This window comes from Corvus moneduloides, chromosome 3, assembly GCF_009650955.1.
Source record: "Corvus moneduloides isolate bCorMon1 chromosome 3, bCorMon1.pri, whole genome shotgun sequence".
Taxonomy (NCBI): Eukaryota; Metazoa; Chordata; class Aves; order Passeriformes; family Corvidae; genus Corvus; species Corvus moneduloides.
Genome location: NC_045478.1, coordinates 100,875,911 through 100,891,127, shown reverse-complemented (window position 1 = coordinate 100,891,127; position 15,217 = coordinate 100,875,911). Strand labels below are relative to the sequence as shown.

At 38.1% G+C, this 15,217-nt stretch overlaps 1 protein-coding gene across 9 annotated transcripts in view; it reads left to right on the top strand.

Moving 5' to 3' along the window:
• Positions 1 to 15,217, top strand: part of ESRRG (estrogen related receptor gamma) — a 374,879-nt gene that overhangs the window by 252,044 nt on the left and 107,618 nt on the right. For all 9 annotated transcript variants that reach the window (XM_032103004.1, XM_032103003.1, XM_032103001.1 and 6 more), the window contains one exon: positions 10,695 to 10,811. In XM_032103004.1, the coding sequence (XP_031958895.1) occupies positions 10,695 to 10,811 (117 nt within the window). The remainder of the gene's footprint in view (positions 1 to 10,694; positions 10,812 to 15,217) is intronic.

Here is a 15,217-nt window from a genome sequence, read left to right as displayed (position 1 = left end):
GAGGCAATGGCCATTTTATTCTTCTCTCATCCATTTTGCTGCTGGGGAGATTTGGGCATTCTACCAGCACAAAGTACCCATTTTATGAGGGCCATACAGCCGCTAAAAAAAAAATTAGACTTCAGTTGTTATAATGGAACTAAGTGTTACATTGTTGACAACCAGTAAACAAAGATTCCTAGTGGTGGCGTGGGTTTACGTGTAAAATGAACACACATACAGAAACCGTGCTCATTTCAAGTCTCTGTTTTGGAAGGGGGGGGGGGGGAGAGAGAAAAAAAAAAGAAGAAAATAAAAAGAGGTAGTTGATTTCACTTGACCTTCAAGGACGTTTTCAGAAAAGCTCAAAAAAATGTTTCCACTGAAGCAATTTGTATTTTGTGCTAAACTTCAAGCACCAGTTTCAACTGGCAACTCTGTTTTTATAAATGGTATTTAATTGCTGTGTAATAGCTGTCCTACAGGACTGAATTGATGCACGATTATTTTAGTTGCATTTTGAGCACAAAAAAAAAAAAATGCTACAGAAACGAAAACTGATTGAAGTGTTGACTTCTGGCAGTAATAGGTAACCTGCAATTTTACACCACACCACAGATAGCAAGTTTCTGTGCATGGGAGCACAAGGCAGAGACGTCATTCTCCAGATTAGCAACCTGGACTTGGCCACGCAGCTCAAGTTAGAACTGGCAGCTGTGCAAAAAGTCTCTGTGCGGTTAGAGCACGAGCTGCATCAGCAGGTGACAGTGCTGTGAAGACAAAAAAAATGCAGTAAGGCAAAACCAAGCTTTGAAAGGAAAAGCCATAAGGAAGAAACTAAGAATAGGAAGTATGTTACCCATCATAATGTCACAGCAGCATCTTCAGTAATGGTCCTGAGTAAACCAGCACAACTACTGAGACTTTTCAGGTACCATCCAAAATAGTGGAAGCTACTTGGGTGAATCAAACCATGCGTTGTGGTAGGTGACAAAAAGTAGATAAGGAAAAGGTGCTTCCTCATGATTTGAATGGGAAAATCCTGCCTTTAGGCTTGCATGAAGAATAATTCACCTGAGGTTTTTTGCTCTAATTGATAGAATTTAGTTCCAGTGTTCTGGAGGTCATTCTTCCTTGTACCATTTCACTTCCTTTTTCATATCATGCTCCTTCTCTCTCTCTCTGCATGTTCTTGAAATGAGTTTGCTGCTGCATAACTGCAAGTAAGAAAACAGGAGAGCAGAAATAAACACAACAGACTTTGAAATACAGACTAGAAAACCAGACTGCCTGAAGAGTCCAATATTGTGACTGTGCGTATATAGGGATAACATGTTTCAGCTCAAAGAATTGCTTATTTTAAATGCTAATAACTTAATTGTGATGGGTACTTTATTATAGACTCAATGAAAAAGAACATTTGACTTCCCAAACCTTCGTTGATCATTCACGAGTTTACTAAATTAGCTCAGACCTGTAGATCCTCAGTGCTATTCCTTTTGAAATCGTGGGCGCAGCTGCCCTGCCTTCAGTGAGAGGAAGGCTGAGTTTGATAAAGTTAATTTATGAGGCACATCCTGTGTTCGTGTAAGGCCCAATGTCCTTTCCATGAGTCAGTGGGAGTCTTTCATGCCAGAGGAGTCTCTTGAAGTCTCAGTAGGTGGAGGCCACAGGCAGCTGCTCAGAGAGCCAGCAGTTATTTGAACACCACCACCATCTCACATAAGACAGAAGCATCACAGCGCACCTAGTAGTTCCTACACAAGACAGATACCACTCTAATGTATACACCTGTTTTTAAGGGTAATGGAGATTATCCTTCCCTTTCAGATTTAGCAATTAATCCTAAAAAACATCCATTCCTGCCTCTTGAATCAATCTGTGCTCATTTTCTTAAATGTTAAGATATTAAATGAACCCTGTTTCAAAGTGTAAGAAGGAGTAATTTTGTCTTTTTAGAATATATGTTTTTAACATAGCCCAAAAATACATTTGCAGTTGTGGTAAAGTGTGCATAATTACGATAAAAATCAATAATATTAGAAAAAATTAGAAACAAGCAATTTCCTGGCTAAAAAAAAATGAAACAAAAACCCACCAAAAAAGAGCTCAATATATAAAATTGATGTCTTCTTAGGTCATAGTAGAATGCAGTGATGTTCTGCCCCTTTTGTGAGATACAAGGTATGGAAGAACTGGATGTTCTCTCTGCTCAGCCTAGTACTCACTCAGCTGCAGCTCTCAGTTTGCTTCTGGGATAATTTACATGGTGGCTGATTGCAAGTGTCTCACAGAAATACACACGCAGCCAAATCTTCCCAAAATTGGCTTAACATAAGGGATAGTAGAAAATAGCAACATCTAAAAATAGTTACAGGTCCATTGATTTTTAGGGTCTCTTCACAGTTTTTGCTGTGCACTGTATTATCTTGAAAACTCCAAGCTTTCATTAAAAGAAAGAGAGGGAAAAAAAGAATTTTCACTTGTCAGCTGGGTGCAAAGTCTTGTGTTTGACACAGAGGTCTTGCACTTACTAGATATTTTGTAGTGAATATTTAGTGTAAATATATTTCTCATAGTTTTTATTTGGTCAGTTATCATAAAGGCTAGTAAGTACACATTTTCTTTAATAATAATGTGATTACTCAGTGCCCGTAACTTAAACATTTCAGCAGGTGGATTGAACTGGTATTCTTGCTTTCAAGAGAAGGATGATAGGACTTACAGGTTCAAAGACAGTTGATGATCCTATTACATGTTAGCATTTATCTCTCTAAAATAATGGCCTGCATCTGGGAAACTTTCTTTCTCCCTCCTTCCAAATTGTCCAAACTGTTGTCTTTGGACTCTTTAAGCTAGCCTGAAAAGAGAGTGTGTAAAGCCTGCACATTCCTCGTAAGGCTTCTTGCAAAAGTCTTAGAGCTTACTTAAAATTTCCTTGGATACTATTTGAACTTTCCCCACAAAAGCTAAATATTTTGCATTCAGTAGTCTTTGTTCCTGGACTTTGTTTTTTTGTTTGTTGGGGTTTTTGTTTGTATGTTTATTTTTTAAGGAAAAACTATTGGATGAACAGTAGTGAGACATCACTCTTCCGTGTGTACACAGGGTGAGCAAAGCAATAGTTAGTAAGAAGCCCTGCAGTCACACCCTCACTGTGTCCTCATTTAAGAGCTTCATCCCTTAGAGTTGCTGCCTGTCCATGTCTCCCAACACAAACAGGAAATACTCTATCCTTGAAATGCTGTTGTCTTTTTGGTCATTATGGGAACTAGACCAAGTCTGCCATCTCATTTTATGCTGCTCAGCTCAGAGCCAGCTCTACAGTTCTGCAGGGATGGTCCTATTGTCTTCAAAGCCTGCCCAAACTGCTTTGTACTTTTTTCAGCTTCTTGGTTACTCAGAGTTGTTTTTAATCCCTCTAGTAATTGGAGTTTTTCAGTCCTCTTTAGAGTGTTGACCCATTATTGAGCCAGTTTGGTCTGTAAATGTACAAACAATTTACAGTAAATATTTCTTCTTTTCAATCAGGAAGTTTTAATCAAGAAAGTTAGAACTAGCTATGTACATTCAGACAACATAAAGTTTGATTTGAAGTTGCACATGACCGAAGTGGCTTCCAAAGGGTATTTTGCATCTCTGAAAGCTGTCTTCTGTAATACATTTTTATGGAGGAAATGAAAGCAAATTAAACAAGATTTTATGGCTTTTCAGCATCTTTGCTGATAGCTAAGATTATTGTCGTTTTGTAGAAGGGTAGGGTGGAGTCTCACATCTTGGTGCACTGGCCTGTGGACCTTGGCTCTGGTGCAAAGATGGCAGCCCTCCAGCGAGTCGAATGCTAAATGTCACCTGAATCCATCATTACCCGATTAAATCATTCACCTTCCTTACATAAGTGAAAGTCTGTGCATCAGCATTTCTTTCAAAGAATATTTTAAGCAAGCAGTGATAGATATCTTCCCTTTTCCCCAATTTCTCTGTGCCTGTGGGCCAGGCAGAGTAGCAAGTGAGTATTTTTAATTCCTTCCAACACATCTTTTAATCCTGTCATAATGTCATTGTATAGCTACGGCAGCTAAACAGGATGAGACAATAAAATATAAACATGCTGAAATCTGAGAACCAGAGAGAAGTTTAAAAGTATACAGATTGTTCTTTTTTACTACCTCTGCTTTTCTTACCACCTTGAAAATTGTACGAAGCATTTTGATGATTTGGGAGTAAGAATGAGCATCCTGATTGGTGCATGGCTGTTTTGAACCCATCAGAAATACTGAGAAAGAGATGTGATGTACAAATCATGCTGGTACACTAGTATGCATCAATGCCATTATAATTAGGTCTGGATCTCCTTTTGTTACAAACATCTCTGAAAGCCTCCAGCCCACTTACAAAACCCCGTCTCATTTGAAAACAGAGACATGTGAAGTCTCAGCTAGCAAGTGATTTATATTAATGTTTCTATAAATTTTTCAATGACTTTTTTTCTGGTGTGAAAGTCATTCGGTTTGCAGCTTTACAGACAGATATTCTGTGTGCTTATAAACAAACAATGACAATCCTCCATGCTATCTTGGTAGCATGGATCAAAATTGACCTAGATAAAATACCAATAGGGACCAAATGTAGATAGTTCAATCTTTCTGACTTGAACAGCTCTTAAGTGACTACCAGGTAGCAGGGGATCAGTTCCCTCTGTGCCTTCAAAGCATTGATTCTCTTTTAAGGTGACCTAAATGCCCTTCATTTCTCTTGAAGATAAAGAAGTTGACTCCAGTGGGAATCAAAGGTAGTTGGGCCCTTACAGGTTCAACACTCCCTAATATCAGCCCGATTTTGAAAATTATGGTGACTTTCTATGATGCTGGAAACCCATCTTCCTGAAGCTGAAGGCTGATACAAAACTGTCATGTAGTCAGACCAGCCAGCATCACCTTTACATTTTTGCTTTAAATCACCATATTGCTTTCTAAGAATAAAAGAAACAAAAAATATTTTTCAAGTTCTAAATACGTTATTGTTCAGTAACACAGAATACTGATTTCTTCAAAGCAACTCAACATAGTGATTTCACTAAAATGGTCTTTTAAGCTGTTTGTGTCCCTTTGTCAAACACCATATTTAAAAACTAGCTGCTCCTCCTTAGTTACTATTCTAACAGAAAAAGCAACATAAGCAACAAAGATAAAATATAATCCTTCATACATGGTTCTGTCACCTTGAAAAAATACTTGAGATGTTTGGGAACCAAATTTTTAAATGTTCTGTGACTCTGTGTTTACAGTATTGTTTCTGAAGTCATCTGGGTAAAAAGTTGTGAATACAGTCAACTTTAGGCTTAATCATCTCCAGATGACCTGTAGCAGAATTCATAGGTCTGTAATTCGTAGAGCTTTCTTACAGTATCAGATGAATCTGAGTCTGAGGATTTGTCAGCCAAAAACTGGATTCAGTTAGGTTCAAATCTGATCTCATTCCAGCCTGACCCCACTTCTGAAACCTTACAGATGAGGGTACTTTACATATGGAAATATTTACTCAGACTTAAATTCAGCTAAGTTCTGACTGCAAAGTAGGGGGCAGAGTCTGGAAGAACTGAAACTTTAACCTGAGGGAAAATATTTTCACTTCACCCAGTTCAGCTTCATTAAGACTATAAACATCAAATAGAGTTTTAAGTCTTGTACTTTTTCTCTGTCCTTCTTTTCAGTTAGCCTGTTACTCTTGATTTCCAAGAGCACCTCATTCTTAGTTTCTCAGGAACTGTTCTGTTCTGGTTGGATTATGTATAAAGGTGTGACCTAACATATTGTAATTCACTCTCTGTGTTAGCTTAGATTCTCCTGTGTCTCTCTTTCTAAGAGTTCTCTTTTATTAAATCCCAGGAGACCTATGGCTATAATCCTGGCTACTTTACATTTTTGGAGTTTTGATGCATAGCAATCCACGGACAAGCAGGTGTATTCCTTTAAGTCTGTAACCCAGGAAAAGAGAGCATGAAGGTGGTACCTGGGGTAAATCTCACTGCAGAAAGACTTAAATCCAGTCAAGCAGTAGTCTCTATGAAGAATGAGAACACTTAATTTTTTAATGACAAAGTTTTGAAAAAAAGGTATTATGCTACAGAAGGTGAAAGAGAAACTTCAGGAGAAAAATGGAACATTATTGAACTGAAATGCAGCTTTGTGATCAGATTATAGCATAAAATTATTACATTGAAGGAATGTTGGTTCATTTGGTTTTTTCCTTTTTTTCTTCTGAAGCTACATTCCCACACAGTAAAAGTTTCAATACTGGTATCTTCAGTATTCCTTCTGCTTATTTTAAGTGGCTCGTGGCTATTCTTTCCAAACACATTTTCACCCTGTATCTAAGTCTTCCTCATAGCTTTTACTTGTCCAAAGATTTTCTGAGCATATTCCAACAGCTTGTAGCAATCCTTTTACATTTTTAGTGTTATAGTGTCAAATACTGTAGCATGAAAAGGGAAATAAAGCTTCTGCTAGAACTTGATGTCTGCAGCTTCTATTTTTGTCAGTATTGCTGGGAGAGAGACCCCTGTTTCAGCCTGTTTCTAGAGCCAGCTTCTCACTCTCAGTGTCTGGGAGGTTCTGAAGTTGTGGCTGTTGATGACAGTAACTTCTGCCAAGGCAGGAGGCCCAGTGCTTTCAGTGACCTCTTCTTTGCTGTGGTTCTTGCTTCTCTTCTTCTGTTACCTTTAGTGTTGCTGGCAGTTCTGGGCAAGAAATGGCCAGAATGGTGTTGAGAATCTTGGCTAAGTTCATTCAGTTGCCTGACTTGTAAAGCCATCGAGTAAGTCCCTGTACCATTAAAATTAGTCTGTCTTCCCACCTCATCTGTACTTCATCTGTGAGGTAAAAAGAATGGTACCTTGGCCCACTTATCCTTGAGCTGGGTATAAAGATGTGACCATCTGAAGCTTCTAAAATTGGAGAGCTGGGTATACGGTGGAAGTTTTAGCAGCTCACCTGCTCAGGATCAAATGGCATCATGTTTTCAGTGAGTCAGTTGTTCTTGATAGGCACAGTGTGTTAGAAGTAATTTCTCATCTTCTGGCTGTGATAATAAAATTTAACAAATCAGTAGAAAAAGGAACTGGTTTTAAATAAACATTCCTCAGTACATGAAGAAAGAAAAGGGGCTTAGGCTGATATAAATCCCATTATATTATTCTAGCACAGGGAATTGTGTTTGGGGAGTGAAGATTTGACATATATTTTTATTTTCAAGCGTCATACTAATTTATATTACTGAGCCCTTTAACTGCCAAACTGTAAAAGTCCATTACGCTACTGAAAGGAATATACAAATTATCCCCTGGCACTTCGGGCAGGAGTTTTACATATACGCTGTTATTCTATCAGCCAGCTAGCTGCACGATTCTATTAAGGAGTAAGTGAGAAAATTATATTGCCTGCAAACTAATTGTACAAAAGACTCTGAAATAAGTAATCAGAGCCCAGTTCTTTCTGAAAACCAGCCAGGAGATATTATAAATTGCTCGATCGCTCTTGTCAGCCCAGTTTAAAGACCCAGAGCTGCCGTGTTGATTTTGTTCACTGTATAACACAACTTCCTCTCCAGCTGTTGACAGGACTGGGCAAACTGGGCTTACACTCCTCCTAGCTGTTCAGTTTCAGCCTTTAATATCTTGAAGGAAGCAAGGAATTGGTAGAGTTTCTGTCTGGATCTTCCTCTGAAATAAAATGCAGATCTGAGTATCTTGAATGGAAATTCATGTCTAGAAGTAAATAAGAAATTATGAAAGCTCTAATGACCTGAAATGTGCAGTAAATTCAGGTTCATAACAAAAATAAATTCACTAACACTTTGAGTGCTAGGTGAAACTCATTTTAAGTATGATATACATAACCACTGCATCTATATGTGGAGACAAAATGTTAGTTCCTTGAACTCTTACTGCAGTGTAGCCATATTCTAAAACGCTGGAACACTTTAGAGGAACCAGCTATCGTCCACATCGTAAGATGTGGATCTTTGCTTCTCTTCCTGTAACTGTTGAACTCATTGGAGGAATTCTGTGCAGCATCTTCAAAGTTCATTTTCCAACACCAAAAATGAAGATTGAGCATCTGCTGTAAAATACAATTCGTTAAAGAAAAACAGTCTGAATTGAAAGGAGATTCCTCCTCTAAGCTTAAGTACTGGAATCCAAGTGACTAGAATAATAGCTCCTTTTAGCATTCTTTAGGTGTCAAGAATTTGCAGGAAAAGTAAGTTACACTGTGCACGCTGCAGACTGTTGCATAGTGTGCACAAATGTGAAATGTCAGGGTTAGAAGTGTCTGCATAATGAAACGAGCAATCTTGCATTTACCTTTCTGGTTCCGAATGCTACTTTTTGGTGTTGGCATCTGTATCTTTGGACAGGGGCTCTTGCTATAGTGGGAATGTTTCACCTGCCCTGGTAGAGAGCTTTGCTTCTTGAAGTTCTCCATTACGATCTTGTTTTCGATCAAGATAGTTTCTGACCTTGTGCAAAGGTATCTTTGACCTTGTGCAAAGCATTTCTGATTCCCTGTTTCTTTTTTTTTTTTTTTTTAATAGGGATGGTAATACATTTATTACTGTAGTATAATGAAGTTCATTAGATACAGTTTGTGAAAGGCTTTGAAGGTCTTCCTGTGTAGTGGTTGTACCTTTCTAAGAATGCCTTGTTAGAGTGGGAGGATAATGTGAATTCTTTTTTAAGCTGGCCATTACTATCATTTTCTACCTATCCTTCCAAAAGTGTTATTTCCTACGTTTTCTGATGTGTATTGGGAAGACATTTCGCAGGAACTGTTGTGCTGGATTCCCCACCCACCATAACCTTCAGTTTCTTAAACAGCTTTCTCCACAGCACAGACAGGGGAAAAGGACAAAACTGCTTTGACTTTTGTCATTAGCATTCAGACATACCAAGATCTGTTTTACTCACCAGCATTGCTAACTCACTCATGCAGCAATGTCCAGGAAGAGGAAAGCCTGCAAAGGCCTGAAAAGGTTGTGCCAAATATGCTGGTTGTGTTGGCAGAGTATATATTGTGCCATGCAGACCTCCTTTATCATAAATACTTACTCAGTTTCCAGTAGATGCAAGTGGTTTTAAGTATTACTTCCTGTTGAATTAGTAGTTGCTGAGCATTTGAGTCTTTGTGCAATCCTGCAATCCACTAATGTGATATTTAATGAGGAGACATCAGTCTGGAGAAAGGTAGTCAATATAAATCAGTGTTTACAAAGTGTGATTAACTCTGATATATTTCATCAATGCTGTGGTCCCAGGCAGACTCTATGCTAATTATTAGAACCTGTGCATGTTTCAGGGGACTCTGATGGACCCTGAGTGCGGCAAACATGGAGCAGCAAAATTGCGATTATGCTCGGACTGTCTCTGATGACAATTTATGCATTTGGTGTGATGACCTCTTGCTTCCCAAGAGGGCAATAAACAGAATGCATTTTCATTAAGATACTAATGCACTTAATCACAGGGGGAAAGGGTTAGAAAATAAAGAAATACCTTTAAAGCAAGATGTGACAGACTGATGGGGAAGATACTTTATTTTAAAAAGTCAGTATCCTAGTGTAACTTCCGACTGCTGCAAAGTCTGTCATACTGGATGTAGTCATGGGCAATAGGACGCGTGGCTGGGCAGATGAATAAGCTGAGCTAAGGTGTTTTATGAAAAGAGCAGTGGTACTAGGGCAAAAGAAAGCAGATGTTCTCCCATTTGGACTTGGATACTCAAAGATGTGATTTTAAAAAATGCAAAGAAAACTACTCATGTATTTTACTCATTTGTTTACAAGCTTTTCTTTTCTTATTTTTGAGGAAGAATAACAGGTACTAAGCAGTAACCAAAAAAAAAAAAAAAAAAAAAAAAAAAGAGAGACTGCTTTGTCCAGGACTCACATTTAAGGGTCTAGCTTGTTGTAGGCCTTAAGGGGGCAGTTGGGAGAAGCAGAGGCAAAGGCAAGCATCTCTTCAGTTTTTGTTATTCTGACAGCTTGGCAGGAATGATCCTACTCCTAATGCCTCTCAGTACAAGAACTTGGTCTAAAGTATAGAGGGAAGGGGAGATGTCCTAGAGCAGAGATGTGGCCTGGCAGCTGTAGAATGTGCTAGATGTGGTGGTAACAGTCCCGCTGAGCCCTGCCTGATGCTCTGTGCTAGCTGTGGTGGAAGAAGAAGGGTGAATCTCTGTAGTAGCTGTTATGGTTGATTGTGCAGTAAAGCAGTCCTCTTGTATTCTAGGCAAAGAGAGACTAATGAAATTGGCTAAAAAGGAAAATTAAGAGTGCTCAGAGAAGGAACCTGATCATGTGGCTTGGTACAGAAAATAAATTACAAAATTTCTTCCTTCTACCAGCAGGAATAATATTGTATGTGAAGGATTTTGGTAGGGACCATATTTGAAGTGAGACACAGACTCACATTAATTGTGGTTTTGTATATATTTCTTTCATATAGATACCTAGATTAAAAAAAAAAAAAGTAAAAAACCTTCATCTTTTACCTCAGCTGTTTATTTTTACTTGAAAGGCATTTCCTTTCTGTAGCACTGCTTACTCTTGATATGTTCCAAAGTGAAATACAACAGCAATTATATGAGTACTTTTGTATATCTGTTGTGTTGGTTAGTCAGTGATTCTGAACACCTCTTCCCCTGTCTGTCCCATCACAGGTAACATAGAGTACAGCTGCCCAGCAACGAATGAATGTGAAATCACAAAGCGCAGACGCAAGTCCTGCCAAGCCTGCCGCTTCATGAAGTGTCTAAAAGTTGGCATGCTGAAAGAAGGTAAGACTGACCACCTCAGTATGTATCTCCCTGCAAACACTTGCTGCAACTGTAGGGCAATCAGGAAAGAAGAGAGGCTGGTGAGTGTTCTAATCACTTATTGATTGCAAAGGCAATTTTAATGTATACTTGCTCTTTCTGACATCTGCTTCTTAAGCTATCGAATCATGCTTTATCCACATAGAGTTCATAATCTTGTGTAGTACAGCAAAATGTACCTCAGCATTCAATCATCCTTCAGTAAGTAACTGATAGAATAACCATCAGAGTTCTCAAAGATTCCATTCCTCCATTCCTTATCCACTGTTACTCTGTCTGAGTTCTGGCAGGAAACCAAAACACACACTGTGCCTTCCTTTCCCTGCTTTTATTCAGTTGTCATTCCATCAGGACAAATGGAAAGGTTACTTCTAAATTAAACAGGTGTAAGTGTTGAGTGTGTGTACTGAAGTTACTGTAACTACACTGGAGCAAATGGTGGTGTGCAGAAGAGGAGAATCCACCGCCCCTTTTTTTTTTTTTTCCTAAAAGTATCTGAGAGCCCCTGCACCTCACTGTAAGTATGCATTGAATGTTTTAATTCGTCAGTTACATTTTGAAGGTATTGAACATAAGAAAATATTCTCAAGAAATGGTGCTGTCTTACCTGGAACCTGCTTCATCTATGTTACACGAAGAGGTGATTCCTTAAATCTTGCTTGCCTGCTATACACTTATATTGCTGTTAATGTATATGCAAGAATACACTTCTAAGTCCGTGTATTGTATGCATTATTATTGTAGAGCACTGTCACCACCAAGAAAGATGCCATGGACTTCTGAACTAGATAAACATTTGAAATAAAATCAACATAATGTTCTCTAAGTATTGTATCCAGTGGAGAGTACTTTGTGTTAAGCAACCCCTTTAAAACAGTTGCTTGCAATTTTGCTTTGTCAGTGCTTGGAAACTCAGCTTTAACAGCTGGCTGATTTTTGCAAATGGTTCGATGGTGATGTGTAAAGCAGGTTAAGTATACAGCTACCAGGGTAAAATCCAAGAAACAGCCTAGACCAGTGGAGAGATGATGGGCAAATTAGGCCTATCACGCACCTACAGACATATTCTTATTGGATTATACTTACTAAGAATAAACCTTGTTCTGTGCAACTGCTTTGGCAGATGCTATGATCCTGTGAGCCAAATCCTGCTGTCCTTAGTCTTACTTGAGCAAAACTCCTGTCAGATTTGATGGAGATTTTGCCTCAGTAAGAATGGCAGGATTTGACCCTCTCTTCAGTGGTGATGGGAGAGTTCTTACTTGCCAAAATCCTCATATAACTGAGCACTAGGAGCAGTTACTTGAAAGTGAAATTATGATGCTTAGATAAACTGTAGAAAGAAAGGAATGACTGGGTATGGTATCTTTTGAAAGGCACTGTGCTTCTTAGCATCTTTATTTAGTAAGTTAAGACCCTGTATCACTAGTCCTAATAAACAGATATATTAGGCAACTTCTTTGAAAATAAAACAGTGCTAGCAAGAGCACATGCAGGTGAATTGATTTAATCCTTTTCCTTTAAATTTTGAGGGCACTATTGTGCATCCATTAACATATATATTTTTAAAAATCTAGGCTGTGCGCAGCTTCTGGGACTGCAAGAGAAAGTTAAGTGTCTCTTCTACAAATGAGTAATTATCTCAGCAAATCTGTGTGCAGATTTACTATGTTTCTGCATACAATTTTGTTAACTGAGAAAATTTAGTTAGACAATACAGATGTACATTGTGAGTCAAATTTTTTTGTTTGAATGTTCGTTGTCCATGGATTCAAATCAATCCCACAAGTTTTCTTAATAAGAATTGCATGAATTTTCTACTCTAAATGTACATACCTTTTTCTGAATGTTCTGCAATGACAAAATAACTAATTGCTTTGAAACGGCAGTATTGTTTATCTACTACCTAATATATCAACCTACAAGAACTTAAAAGGCCATTTTATTTTCTTTCCCCTTTTAGTGGCCACTTTTTAAACCATATTGATTCACAGCACATGTGTAGGATTGTACTTGTAGTAAAGATTTTTTTTTTCTTGTTTTAAGGTAGTTTTGGAGCTGGATGTTGTTGTTTTTACTTATGGGAAAGTCTGGAGATGACTTTTTGACTTGGACCACAGCCACAAAGATAATATACTGACTTCTTTCATATGTAAAGTGGTATAAATTTATTGATTAGCATGGACTTAAAATAAGCTGAAATTATTCTTGCTGTATCTCAAGTGTTTCTTTATGTACAAACAAGGATTTCAGTCCCATGCAGCATGTCAGAGATCATGCTGCAGTAAATCTATTCAAATGTAAACCTGTTCAATTCAATTACCAGTTTATAATAAAATTTGCTGCTGCAGCCTCCACGTTTGTCACAGCAGTCTCTACATGCTGATGGCACAGCATGCCTGGAAATTGACAGCCTAAATCTATTTACAAAAAAAAATTTAGTTGCAGACCTGAAATAAAATCAAGTTTAAGCAGCTTTGAGAGGAGCATCACATTCCTTACAAGAACAGCACATCTGCCAGGGTGCATTTTCTCCAGAAATCTTACCATTTTTGTGGGGGTTTTCCTGTAGAAATTTTCCTTAACAAACTGTTTTTAAGTGTAATCCAAAGTGAAACAATTATCAGACATTGTGTTTCCCTTCACATTTGAAAGGACTTTATAACGTCATTTTGCGAATTGTCATATAAATTTCATTATAGAAATCACAGTGCCTGGAAGAAGACTCTGAGTTTTAGTGGCTTCTAGGGCAAAGTCCAAAAACCACTTAGAGCAAATGTACAGAGTGGCTTCCTTTATGACATCTGCATGTTGAATCGTTTATGTGACAAGATAATGGTGTTTTTCATCAAGCACCGAGCGTTTCTGTGGGAGACCTGGTGTTAGGGTTGTGGGGCTGTGTTTTGGGGTCAAATCCTGGGAGAGAATTGGGATTTCCGGTCACATGGAATACAGGGTGGAGTAAGGATTTTCTGTATCTACTCTCATGGATGTTGGTGGAGCTTAACCACCAACACCTAGATCAAGATTCTTAATAAATTGTGAGTTGTGGGCCAGGAGCCAGAGAGGGAATGCTAAAGCAATGCTGGGCTGGGCTGGAGTGGGATTGAGGCCCTGGCCCCTGGCTGCATCTCGTGTTGAGTATCACAAGAAAGTTTGTACAGACTGATCTGGAGGAACTTGTCAGTTTAGTTCAGCCCATGGATTGTTACTTGAAAATGTGTCTGGAGCTATGGATGGGTTTAGAGTATGTGTTATACTTCATACTGTAGCATTCAGCATAGGCTGATGAGCTTTTAGGCACAGGACAAATACGAGGGTGTTGTGTTTTTATCTACTTTTCTAGGTAATGGTTATTAGCAGCAAAGCAGAATACATTTCACTCAGAAAATTTACATTTTTCTATTTTTAATTTTGTGTGTCAGTGTTACAAAAAGATCAGATTTTTAAGTATCACAATTGATTCTTCTACCAAAATACAGTTTCTTTGACTGCACTTACTTTTTGGTGGATTGTCTCAGATTAATGAGAACAGATGAAACAACATTAAAGATTCTTGTATAGTCTAAGGAGAAACTTTTCAAATGTATCCCTTGAGATTTCTTGAAATAATATTGCAATTGCTAAAAGGGTGCAGGGAGACATGTACAACAATTTGCCCTTTTTAAAAATGAACATTTTTAAGACATTCCGTAGTTTTCACTTCTGTTGGTTTATAATCTGTCTTTTAAGTTTGGCCTTTCAAACTCTTTGGAAGCCAGTGATTAGTTTGCTTCAGGTGGTAGAATTAAGTCTGTGTTCATGTGCAAGACTGGGTATTTTTGGCTATTTCCCTTTTTATACAGCTATTTGGACTGAGAAAAAGGGCTTGATTTTTTTTCTTTTCTAAGAAGAAAAACTATATATAAAATGCATAAGATAGTACGAGAAATCTTGAGTAGATACTTGACTTTTTAAAATCTTTCTATTGCTAGGTGATCTGACTAGAACTCAGCTTTTAGTCTTTAATTAGTACTATGTGCCTATTAATATTTGTGGGACTATTTGCTAGCATGTGTTTGTAGTAGATGATACTATTCCAAGTTTATGATGTCTTGTTCTGAAGAGCTTCCCATGTGACGTAATTCCAATGGAGTAATTACTCCAAAATAAAATTACTTTTTGTTTCACATGCAACATTTGTATAACTGTTTGTTCAAGAGGTTATTCCGTATGTTTTAGTTTTCACCATAGAGGCAAAGCCATAGCCTCGGTTTTACCTGTCCCTGTGCTGTAGGGAGGTTGAAGACTACAGTTCAGAGGGGAATCTGTTGAGTGGCACTAATGCTGCTTTTAGACCATGTGGAACATTGCATACTGTTTTAGCT